Raw genomic sequence first — 12,639 nt, 5'->3', positions numbered from 1 at the left:
CCACCACATAAGTTCGCCTGCAGGCTTTAGCCAACGTGCAAGGCCGTGGGCTTTCCCGTTTTCTTGTAACGTTCGGTAACGTTGGTTCTGTTCCCTTTTAATAAAACCCCCCAGTAGAGGTCCTTTCGGACCTCTCCTGTTCGCTCAAAAAAAAAGGCCGTGGGCGAGGCGACGCAATGCACCCCACGGCATCCTTATGGGCAACGTCCACCACCACAGAAAGCTCATCTAATTTTGTTTTTATTTAATAATTATACTTGGCCAAACAGGACCCAGGTATGGCACGACACTGGCGTTGCCTAGCCCAGCGGGGCACGGCACGATGAGGCACCGTGGCATGGCCGTGCCGCACTTACATTTCGGCCCAGGCACGACACTATGGGAGGTTAATCGTGTCGTGTCGTGTCTCCAGGCACGGCGGGCCACAATGCTCGTGCCGACTTGCTTGTCACACCGCTGTATGGCGTCGTCGCGCCATGCCATGCGCCCTCGCCCGCCCTGCACATGACGCAGTCAACCTTGCGCTCTAGGCCGTCATGGTGCTGTCGCGTGGAGGTTGCCTCAGCCGCAGCGTCGAGCACGCCATGCCGCCGCATCGTTGTGCCACCGCGTCGTCGTCGTGGCAGCCACCGCGTCACTGCGTCGTCGTATCCGCCTTGAGGAGCAGATGACTGGGGCAGGGAGAGGCCTTGAGGAGAAGACAAGTGAGGGAGGAAGTGGCTTCAGACACCGTTGGTCACTGGAGGAGGATGAGAGGAGTAGAAGAAAAGAAACGACGACTAGGAGAGAGAGAGAATGAGGAGGGATTTGATTTTATATCTGAGTTACAGATGTTGCAAGTCAATCCAACGGTCAAAAATGATACAAATCAATCCAACGATCCAAAATAACCGGGCCACCATCATGTTGGTCCATTAAATCGTGTCGTGCCCGTGCCGGCACAACGGGCTAGACCTACGGCCTAGGCACAGCCCGGGATCGTGCCGTACCGGCACTCGCACTATGAGTCTCATGCCCGTGTTATGCTAGTGTCGTGCTTTTTCGGACCAGGTCTGTGCTGGCCCATAGTGCTCGGGCAAATGGCCAAATATATTGATAATTATTATCCAACCATGGACTAACTAGGTTCAAAAGATTCATCTCGCAATCTTCAATCTAACTGTGTAATTAGTTATTTATTTAATTTGTATTTAGTGCTTCATATATATGCCGTAAAATTCGATGCGATTGGGATCTTGAAAAGTTTTTGAATTTTGGAGGGAACTAAACAAGGTCTAGGAAGCCAACTGCCCAATAATTCAGTGCAGTAGCGGTCAGTCAAAGCCAAACTCTTTTGCTACTACTGGTGACAGAATCCCACACAACTACAGGAGCTATTGCTAGGCGACAACAATTGTGGGCTGACGCTGCGCCATGCGTGGCGACTGGCGAGCCGACGTGTGATTGTGAAACTAGATGTTCGATGCTGCTGGACAAGCCAGAGATAACGTGCCCAAAAGAGGCGGCCCACAGAAGCAGAAGCAGAATCGTGCTTTTTTTTTTTTTGAGCAAGAGAAGCAGAATCGTGATGGCAAGTGGCCTTTGGCGCGTTCGTCCAAACGCAAACGCGACGGGCTCCCGGTCCCGGCCCGCGCGCCCGCCGGCAAGGGCAGCTCTAGGTCGACGCTGACGGGGGGCACCGCACCCGCGCGCGGCGGCGGGCGGAGGGCAGCATGTCATGTGTCTGCCTACAAAGGACGATCCGGAGCTTGGACCTTCCCGCTGCCTCCCGTCGCAAGACGCCAATTGACGCCGCCGTCGCCTCGATCGCCCCCCGTCGCATCATCCGAGCAGGAGCAGCAGCTTGCCGCCCGGACCGCAGCGGGCATCGCACGGTAAAAAGATTCGAGTTCCCGAGACCCGGTCCTTTGTTCCTCGTCTTGTTTCGGCCGTTCGGCCCCGGGGCTTTCGATGCAACCAAGCTCACGGAGCAGAGCATCACGAGGAACCGCGGCCAATGGAATAATCGCCGGCTCGCCGCTACCGGCGGCCTGCGGGATAAAAAAAAAATCGAGGCACGCGCCACGCGCCGTGAGAATTTTGTGGTGACTGGTGCAGACGATAGTGGCTGGATGGTACCACCTTGCGGACGGACCTCCTGCGCCGTGGCCAAACCGGCGGCAGCTCGAACTTATTTGCCGAATCTCTTATCTCTCAATTATTTACTAGTATTTTTCTTGTTCCACAAACGAACAGCCTCAACGTCCGATAACGCTGACGGCGGCACCGGAAGGAGGGTGGTAGTAGAACATGATGGTAACGTGAAAGGATTGGATTAGACTTGTTGTTTGTTTGGCTCCGTGGTCATCTCTGCACACTGCACTATCGTGCACAAGTCAGCTTACTACAGCCGAAGAGTAGTGATCGATATCGGCTTGTGAGATTACGATCCTGTGCTCGTCTGCAGCAAGTACTTTAGTACTGAGATCCTATTTGCTTGAGCTTTATGTGCCGAATTTATCAGCAATTTAGTAGTGTTTTTCTCTTACAACAAATCAGCGAACAATATTTTTATTCATAGCTTTTTAGACAAGCGGCTCTGAGTACCACAGAGTAGTATAGTACTCCCTCCATACCAAACTACAAGTCATTCTAAGAATCTTAGAGAGTCAAAACATCTTAAAATTAATTAAATTTATATGATAAGATAATAATATTTATGATACTAACTAAATATCATTAGGTGCTTCATTAGTTATATTTTCATAGTATGTCTATTTTAGGTCATAATTTTTTGTATTTTTTTTTTTACAATTTTAGTCAAATTTGATATATGACTCTTAAAGATAAGATTGTTACAATCACTTATAATTCAGGATGGATAGTAATTAATAACTTAAGATTCCTCGCCGGATAATAATATCTTAAACCCTACGTACTGCGAAAGATCACGAACATGAAGGGATGTAAATCAGTGTCTCAGACTCTCAGTGATTACGTGCCCACCTTTGTGGCCTGTTTCGTTTGAGGCGTTCGCAGAGGATCGCCGGCCGGCCGTCGCCCCTCGCCGATGAAGAATGCGACACGCCGCGCCCCTCACCGATGAAGAATGACAAGGACTACGCCGCAAGATCCCAGCGAAGCTGGCCACGCGATGAGCCAATCAAGTCTTGTGTCGCCATGCAGCCACTTCTTGGTTTCGTTCGCCAGGTTGGTTGCTACTATACGGAGTACGTATTGGTCAGACCACTTAAAATTAAACCATGCGCCGAGATTCGAGCATGTCTCGAGAAATATCCCGTGCTGCTATCCAGTCGATGACTTCGATGACCACTGGAAGCGTTGAAGTTGCCCCCCTACTACTACTACTACTACTACTACTAGTACTACTTCTACTTTGGATGGCTTCCAGAAAAGGCTGCGGTCAAGTAGTATCCGCTACTACTCCTATATATAGCCCGGCAGTCTGCACGAAGCTGTCCGCAGCTGCATACGTTGTCACACACGACCTGAACTAAAGCTGTAGTAGTATGGGCAGTATGGCGGTTGACACGATGGAATCGGTTGCCGTGGTGGCCGTGCCGTTCCCGGCGCAGGGCCATCTGAACCAGCTGCTCCACCTGTCGCTGCTGCTCGCCTCGCGGGGCCTCTCCGTGCACTACGCGGCGCCGCCGCCGCACGTCCGGCAGGCGCGCGCGCGCGTGCACGGCTGGGACCCCAAGGCGCTGGGCTCCATCGAGTTCCACGACCTCGACGTGCCGGCGTACGACTCTCCGCCCCCGGACCTTGCCGCGCCGTCGCCGTTCCCGAACCACCTCATGCCCATGTTCGAGGCCTTCGCCGCCGCCGCGCGCGCCCCGCTCGCGGCGCTCCTCCAGCGCCTCTCCGCCACCCACCGCCGCGTGGCCGTCGTGTTCGACCGCCTCAACCCCTTCGCCGCCACGGAGGCGGCGCGGCTGGGCAACGGCGAGGCGTTCGGGCTGCAGTGCGTCGCCATCTCCTACGACCTCGGGTGGCTGGACCCCGGGCACCGGCTCATCCGCGACTACGGCCTCCAGTTCCTCGCCCCCGACGCCTGCATGTCCAAGGAGTTCGTGGATTTCGTCCTCCGGATGGAGGAGGCCGAGCAGGGCGCGCCCGTCGCCGGCCTGGTCATGAACACGTGCCGCGCGCTCGAGGGCGAGTTCATCGACGTGGTCGCCGCGCAGCCGTCGTTCCAGGGCCAGAGGTTCTTCGCGGTCGGGCCGTTGAACCCGCTGCTGCTCGACGCGGACGCACGGACGACGCCGGGACGACGACATCAGGCCCTGGAGTGGCTCGACAAGCAGCCGCCGGCGTCGGTGCTCTACGTCTCGTTCGGCACGACGTCGTGCCTCCACGCCGAGCAGGTCGCGGAGCTCGCCGCGGCGATCAAGGGCAGCAAGCAGCGGTTCATCTGGGTGCTGCGCGACGCCGACCGCGCCGACATATACGCCGACGCGTCCGGCGAGAGCCGGCACGCCAAGTTCCTGTCCGAGTTCACCGAGGAAACTCGAGGCATCGGGCTGCTGATCACCGGGTGGGCGCCGCAGCTGGAGATCCTGGCGCACGGCGCCACGGCGGCGTTCATGAGCCACTGCGGCTGGAACTCGACCATGGAGAGCCTGAGCCACGGGAAGCCAGTGCTGGCCTGGCCCATGCACTCCGACCAGCCCTGGGACTCGGAGCTGCTGTGCAAGTACCTCAAGGCGGGGCTCCTGGTGAGGCCATGGGAGAAGCACGCGGACATCATACCGGCGCAGGCCATCCAGAAGGTGATCGAGGAGGCGATGCTATCTGACAGCGGCATGGCGGTGCGGCAGCGGGCAAAGGAGCTCGGGGAGGCGGTTCGCGCCTCCGTGGCCGACGGCGGGAACTCCCGTAAGGATCTCGACGACTTCATTGGCTACATCACGAGGTGAACGTACGCCATGACGACGAACGCATGCATGTGCGGAAATTAAAGAAAAACATAGCATTAGCATATCTGGTGCTGCCAGCGGTTGATCGGATCAGCTTGAATCTTTTACAGCAAGGAAAAGAATTACTATCGAAATTTTGAAAGGATATGCAAGCACGCTGTGTCATCAGAGAGATAGTATAGTTAAGTTTCTGTCTACCTCACGACATGTACACGAATTAATACATGATGAAGATATCAACGTAGACCTTTCACCATTAATTTGTGGTTGGTGCGGTTTCTTCATTCTTCCATCTCAAATTATTGTCAATCCGATCCGTTTGTTTTCACAAGAATCGTGTCTGCCTTGGCATCTCTCCTGCGGTCCTACCTGATCGCTTTCCAACAATCTTTGACTGCTACTTTTTTTTGGTGACTTATCTTTGACTGTTACTATAAAGTCCATCTGTGTCTGCTGGGCTGGTTGACGCTGCTGTTGGTTGATCAGTCGATTGGAAGGAGCTTATTAGCCAAACACACGCGTGCGATGACTGGTTACGCGCCATGGGTTCAATTCAAAGGGAGTTCAAACCTCTACTGTTGCACACCGAGGACTAATTCAAAGGGAAGGAGAGGACGTACGTGCTTCCCATGCCATGCCTTGCTTTCCATGCTGAACATTTCAGATTATCGTTTACTTCAATGTCACTACTGAACCTTCTACACAACATTGCTGCGAAGAATTTTCCATACAAAAGGTACCATTTTCATAAAAATGAAGCTATAGCCAGTAAAAGATCAACATCATCTCACTATGTCACGTTAAACAAATTTGTCGTATTATGTTAGATCCAATAGGGTATAATAGTTTGTAAGTTAGATCTAATTGCAAGATATTTTCTGTTTTGTAAGATATTTTTATTATTTATCAAACTAGAAATATATATTTCTTCTATTACTTTCTGAAAAATAATATGTGGTAATTCTCATCTACATTTACTGCCTTTATCTTGTAATATAGTGCATTCTAGGAAATTTAAGACAAATTAAGAGAGAACATAAAATATCCATACACCCTCAATTTTTTTTCCTTAATCGGATGCTATCACTAATGTGACTAATGGAGATTGGTTAATAAATAAAAAGTATTTAATGTAAATTAGTTTTTATCCTCTAAAATGTATTATATTTGAGGACAAACTTTGATAGTAGAATGCACTATATTACATAAACGATGGAGAGAATATGTATATAAAAAGTTTGAGTTTTCTTAATAGCAAAGTCTCAATTGGATCGTGTCCCAGAGCATCTCCAAGAGACTAGCTAAAATTATATTCTAAATTACAAGATTTAGTCATTGTGTAAAATAAAAAACTCACTCAAAGTTTAGAGTTCCACAACAGCCTTTGTATAAGATAGCTAGTGAGGACGACATGCTATATATGACAAGCGAAAGTTTAGAGCAACTCCAAGAGAGTTGGTAAAAATGGATGGCTAAATTCAAGATTTAGCCAACCTCTAAGAGCGTCTCCAAGAGACTAGCTAAAATTATATTCTAAATTACAAGATTTAGCCATTGTGTAAAATAAAAAACTCACTCAAAGCATAGAGTTCCACAACAGCCTTTGTATAAGATAGCTAGTGAGGACGACATGCTATATATGACAAGCGAAAGTTTAGAGCAACTCTAAGAGAGTTGGTAAAAATGGATGGCTAAATTCAAGATTTAGCCAACCTCTAAAATAGAAAATCATGTAAAAAAAATAAAAATCTCCAACAGTCTTTCTATACAGCAAATCATATGGCTAGCGGGACATGCATGCTATATTTACCATGCGAGAACTCCGGGATAGATTACTTGCTATTTTAGCAAACCAAATACAATAGCTGTTGGACTCTCTTTTCTCTTCCAAAATAGCGAAATATAGAATACATAACATGGATAGCTCTTCTCTTGGAGCTGCTCTTAGGAATATGAAGCGCCCCTGGTAAACCAGGAACTCAAATGTGATACAATACTAGTCCCAGGAGGCTAGTAACACATTTATTACATCAGATAAGTTTTAGCGCAGTAGTCTCGATAAGCGTGGACAATGAAGGCACGCTATAATAATAAGACACCAAAATACAACATAGGTCCAAAGGACCCAGAAACAAACGATATCGCCATCGAACATCTGACGAGTCCCAATGCCACAGGCTTAGTTGGGTGCAGACACGACCTTACTCGAACGCCACTTCGGGATCGAAGTCCGGATCTTCCTCTGTTTAATAAAGCAAGGGTGAGTACAAAGTACTCAGCAAATCCAACCTTACCCTACGGAAGGGGATAACAGTATATATGCATATGGATAAATCAAGGATGAGGCTTAGTTCTATTTGCATAAAGCTATCTTTTTACGCATACAAGGTTTCATTTCACAAATACTGTTGTAAAAGACCTCTTTTTCCACATATGATAGTATTTCTAAAAAATGGGGGTTTGATCACAATTTTAAGTGTTGTTGAACCCTTGTTCCCACAACACAATGGCAGTCAACCATTTATTTCCAAAATCACACTCACTCTCATGTTTTCACTCATCCCAATCCATCTAGTTGTTGAAACCGAACCATAACCCGTCCGTGACCGCGGACACGGCTATCCAGATAGATTTACACTCTGCAGAGGTTGTACACTTTTTCCACAAGTAGGATACCATAACTTACACCGTCGTGCAAGCACAGATCCATCAAAGTCATTACCCTCCATAGCTAAGTAATGGCGCTCACCACGGGAACACTAAGGCCACATCTCATGATACCACAATAATTCACAAAGCTCTTTTCATACAATTCCACAATTTCACATACATCACTTAGTGTCCCGTTGCACACCTGCCTCCAGGTGATTGCCATACTAACTAGAGGGATTTAGACTAAGCCTTTCCCATGCAAGGCGAGTGGTTGTACGATAAATGAGTTAGGCAAGATGAATCATCAACTCAGTCCTTAATCGAGACAAGGCGGATATCTTCACGCTTAACCCCGCAAGGTATAAGCCACAACACCAGGGCATCCCAAAAGAGATCCCATCCGCCCCATCTCCATAGAAATCACATCTATAACTTGTTCATTAACCCTTTCACAATACCCACAATTTATTTTCACCACTCACACCTTTTACTTTTAAAATCATTATATTTGAAAAATACAGCGATGAGTATACACAAGTCCTAAGCATACTAAATAATAATATTTCTGTTATAGCATAATATTTGTTCCTAGGTTCGAACAAGACAATTACCGGATAATATCAATTCAAGGATGGCTATTCAACAGGTTTTAACTAAGCAGCGAAAATACTTCGTACATATATCGTACATGCAATATTTAAAACGGCTTCTACGGGTTGTGTTTAAAAATAGGATCAATATGCATCAAAGGGGATCGGTTGGACTTGCCTCCGTCGGCGTCCTCAGCAAACTCTTGCTGACAGTCCGAGTCCTCGGCGTCAAACTCGCGGTACTCGTCTCCAACGTTCTCGTTTTCCGGCTCGTTCACTCCGTCAGCTAAAATACGTGACTAACGACACAGACAACAGGCACAGATAAATAATCATATAAATTCAAATGAGCTCCAAAAATCATAAAATTAATATGGGAGGTAGACCATAATTTTAGATGAATTTAGGAAAAAGAATTATTAAAATCAGAGTTAGCATGTGACATTTGTGAAATGGTCGGAATTTAATCATGCGAAAAAGGCTAACGATGATTAAGGAATGGATGCTTCACGTGGGCATTTGTTTGGCTGGTAGTGCATGTTGCATGCATGCATGTACTCTTTGGAGTTAATGCTTGGCCCACACATGCATGGTTAGAGAGAAATTAGCAGGGGTCATTAGAACTCTTCTGTATGTCATGGTTCTATTCGTGGAGTTCTTGGCAGTGAACCGATACAGACAAATACATGAAAAAATACAGAAAAATACTACAGAAAGACATAGAAGAGCAAGGAGATGCTCATGAGCTGCTCACCTCGTCTTGCGACGACAGTCGAGCTCGGCTTGTGCGTATGGCCGTATACGGTATACGCGAAGTGAGAGCGAGTGAGTGAGTGAGTGAGTGAGTGAGTGAGTGAACGTGTTTCTCGGGTGGTGAGAGTGAGCACCCGAGAGTGCCTTTTTATAGGCCAGAGTGCTCAGCTCGTGGCCATTAGAATTGCTACTGTAGTGCATGGCTACACAGGACGACAGGACGGTGGACGGTGCCTAATTTTCATGCAAAGGACGATGTCCCATTTGCATGCACGTTGCATGCAAATGGACGGTGTCTAATCACCGTGTCCTTGCATGCAGGTGCATGCAAATGGTCGGTGGCATGTCCTGCATGCATGCATGAGATATATATTCGTGTAGGTGCACTGCTATGTTTTCTCGCATGTAAGCTTGCTGGTACTTGCTATTATTTGTGCGCGAAAAATAAATATGGATGGATTAGATGGAGATACTATAGAGCTCAAATTATTTTATAGTTTCTGAAATATATTTTGAAAATAATTTTTAATGCGAGTGATTTTTGAATGCGAATTTTTGGGATGTTACAGAATAGCAAACTTGTTATTTTAGCAAACCAGATAGCACATCTGTTGGAGTTTAACTTTTGCTTTAAAAATGTAAAAATAGCCTAGACAACATGGATAGCATATCTGTTGGAGTTGCTCTAAAATAGAAAATCATGTAAAAAAACAAAAATCTCCAACAGTCTTTCTATACAGCAAATCATATGGCTAGTGGGACATGCATGCTATATTTACCATGCGAGAACTCTGGGATAGATTACTTGCTATTTTAGCAAACCAAATATAATAGCTGTTGGACTCTCTTTTCTCTTTCAAAATAGCCAAATATAGAATACATAACATGGATAGCTCTTCTCTTGGAGCTGCTCTTAGGAATAGCAAACTTGTTATTTTAGCAAACCAGATAGCACATCTTGTCGAGGATATCAGTAAGGGGTATCCCAACTGATGTACATAACGAGATCGTCCGTACGAAAGTCGACATCCCCAACTCGACGCTCTACACAATCACGCGTATAATCATCGACGACTTCAGCCTCGAAGACGGAAAGGGCGTCGAGCGAATCAAGCAGGGCTCGAGCGCCAACTACCGTCGAGTACGGAAATGGGCTCGAGCGAATCGGCGGGCGTCGAGCGCAAGGACGCCGCCTGCCGCCTCACACGCGCACGGGAGCCAGAGCGTTTAATGCGCCTGTCGCATTTCCACCTAACACGCCAGTCACGGGAAGCGTGATAGAGAACAGGCATCCGTCTCGTCATTCTTTTTGCAGCCTTCCCCACCAAATGACCCAGAGCGTGTCAGGACGCGGGGAGCCGGGGTGAAACGTCTAGTCAGAACCCCCTCGAAACGCCAAAAGTCAATACTCTGGATAGCAAGGCGCTACCTGGCGTCCGACCCTCGACCAGACATGTTTTCTTCCTGGGGAAGGGTTGGGCGTCGACTGACAGCACTGCCACCACTCAGACGTATCAGCCGCCGTGACGTACAGGCGTGCAACGGACAAACCGGTCCAAGACGGCGTACAGAGCGGGATATAAGGGCACGCGTAATCATCATCAAGCTACCAGGACGGGACGGCTCGAGACCACGCCGGTACGGAAGCCTCGAGTAGGTCAGCGCGCCATGCCTCTATCGATCTGTCACCTATATATGTACCCTAGGTCTCTCCTTGGAACTATAAAAGGGGAGACCCGGGAGTGGACACGGCAGGCGAACAAGGCAACACAACGCTCATACACAGTAGAACTCCCATACTCCATTCCACGCTTGTATTCGCCCCTGTACAAGCACTTAGGTGCAAAAAAATACAAACTCTCCCCCCTGCTGGACGTAGGGCCTTCTCTTGCCCGAACCAGGATAAATCCTTGTGTCTTTTTGCATCACCATCTGAGAAAGGGAAGCACGCATACAAATTCACTCGGTGGTGTGACCCCCGGGGGGAAAACACCGACACATCTGTTGGAGTTTAACTTTTGCTTTAAAAATATAAAAATAGCCTAGACAACATGGATAGCATATCTGTTGGAGTTGCTCTAAAGGTTGTCCATCTATCTATAAAACATCCCACTAAGTATGATTAATTATTATTTCTCAATTTTCTCATTGCGTCACGTCATCAGATATGTGGCATCCGTCCGGTATAAAGATCCAATCAATCATGTCTGTCTAGGTTGTTCCCTTATCTTTTTTTTTTCCTGCAGAATTATTGCAACAGTAATGCCTTGGCCTTGTGTAGTTTAAAAAAAATTTGTAAATTTTTTTTAAATTCAACGTTATATCAAATTCTACGGTACATATATAAAAAATTATCCGTGTGGGCACATGCTAACTGCAGCATATATTTAGGCTCTGTTTAGTTTCAAAAAATTTTGCAAAATCGATACTGTAGCACTTTCGTTTGTATTTGACAAATATTGTCCAATCATGGACTAGTTAGACTCAAAAGATTCATCTCGCCAATTTCGACCGAACTATTTAATTAGTTTTTATTTTCGTCTATATTTAATACTCTATGCATGTCTAAAGATTTGATGTAATGGAAAATCTGAAAAATTTTGCAAAATTTTCTGGGAAGTAAACAAGGCCTTAACCCGACTTGGTGCCCATCTTGCGTTGCTCACCAGCTCTCGGCCGTAGTGCCGTTGGTGCATGGATGGATACTTCGAAGACGTAACCTTCATGGATACCTCGGCGATCATTATCTAATATCTATTTCGGCTCTCGTCACGAGGTACGATTTTACCTTACCCTATTGCGAAAAAACAAAAACCCCGAATTACTCCTACTTATTACGTGTGCAAATATTTTTGGACATTTTTTGTTTGTGGGCTAACACTGACATAGACTGTGACGATACACAAATCTATTCCTCCATCTCAAAATAACTGTGCTTTATGTTTTTAAAAAATAATTTTAACTAAATATATATTAAAAATATTAACATTTATGATACATAATTAGTATTACAGAAAATCTTTTTAAATTTAATTTTTTTAATAAATTTATTTAGACATATAAATATTGGATATATTGTATATAAATCGAGTCAAATTTTTAATATGAAATAAAAAATGAAAATTAATTTAGGACGAGGGAGTACTATTGGCTTAGCAAAATCAGACAGATCTATCATGCAGAAAGGCACAACTCTATTGGACGTTCTGTCTGTGGATAGGCGGCGCTTGAAAGTTGTCCACTAGGGCTGCTATGTTTCGTTCCCATGTGCTTTCTACCTTCTTCGTGTTCCGTTCCAATTAGCTTCCAGCTTCCTCAGTTTTGGTTTTCTTTTACTGCGGTTTTTTTTTGACAAGTCTTTTACTGCGGTTGGTACTTACGTGCAGTCAGTGTGTTGGTTGATTGACATTCAAGAGACTTTTCAGCCAAATAAGGCGTTGGAGAAAAATTTTAACTTCGATTACTTATACTATTTTTGGTTTGTATTTGATAATTATTATTAACTATAGATTAATTAGGTTTAAAAATTCGTCTCGTAAATTATTATATAATTAATTACTCTTTATTTTTATTTAATATTTTATATATGATTCGATGTAACGCGGAATCTTGAAATTTTTAGAAACTAGTCTCGCAATGGAGTCGTGTCACGTGCGCGTGGAATACTTCGAGACGAAATATGTGTATTGGGCACATGCTAACTGCAGCATCTGCATATCTTTCGC

General features: G+C 46.2%; 1 protein-coding gene across 1 annotated transcript; it reads left to right on the top strand.

The window, feature by feature from the left end:
• On the top strand, window positions 3,414–5,203 carry LOC8055982 (putative cis-zeatin O-glucosyltransferase). The gene has a single exon (XM_002448261.2). The coding sequence runs from the start codon at window positions 3,510–3,512 to the stop codon at window positions 4,917–4,919; it is 1,410 nt and encodes a 469-aa protein (XP_002448306.1). The 5' UTR covers window positions 3,414–3,509; the 3' UTR covers window positions 4,920–5,203.

Source organism: Sorghum bicolor, chromosome 6 (assembly GCF_000003195.3).
Source record: "Sorghum bicolor cultivar BTx623 chromosome 6, Sorghum_bicolor_NCBIv3, whole genome shotgun sequence".
NCBI classification, from domain to species: Eukaryota; Viridiplantae; Streptophyta; class Magnoliopsida; order Poales; family Poaceae; genus Sorghum; species Sorghum bicolor.
Note: the sequence above shows the minus strand (reverse complement) of the source record. Positions and strands in the feature narration are given on the sequence as shown.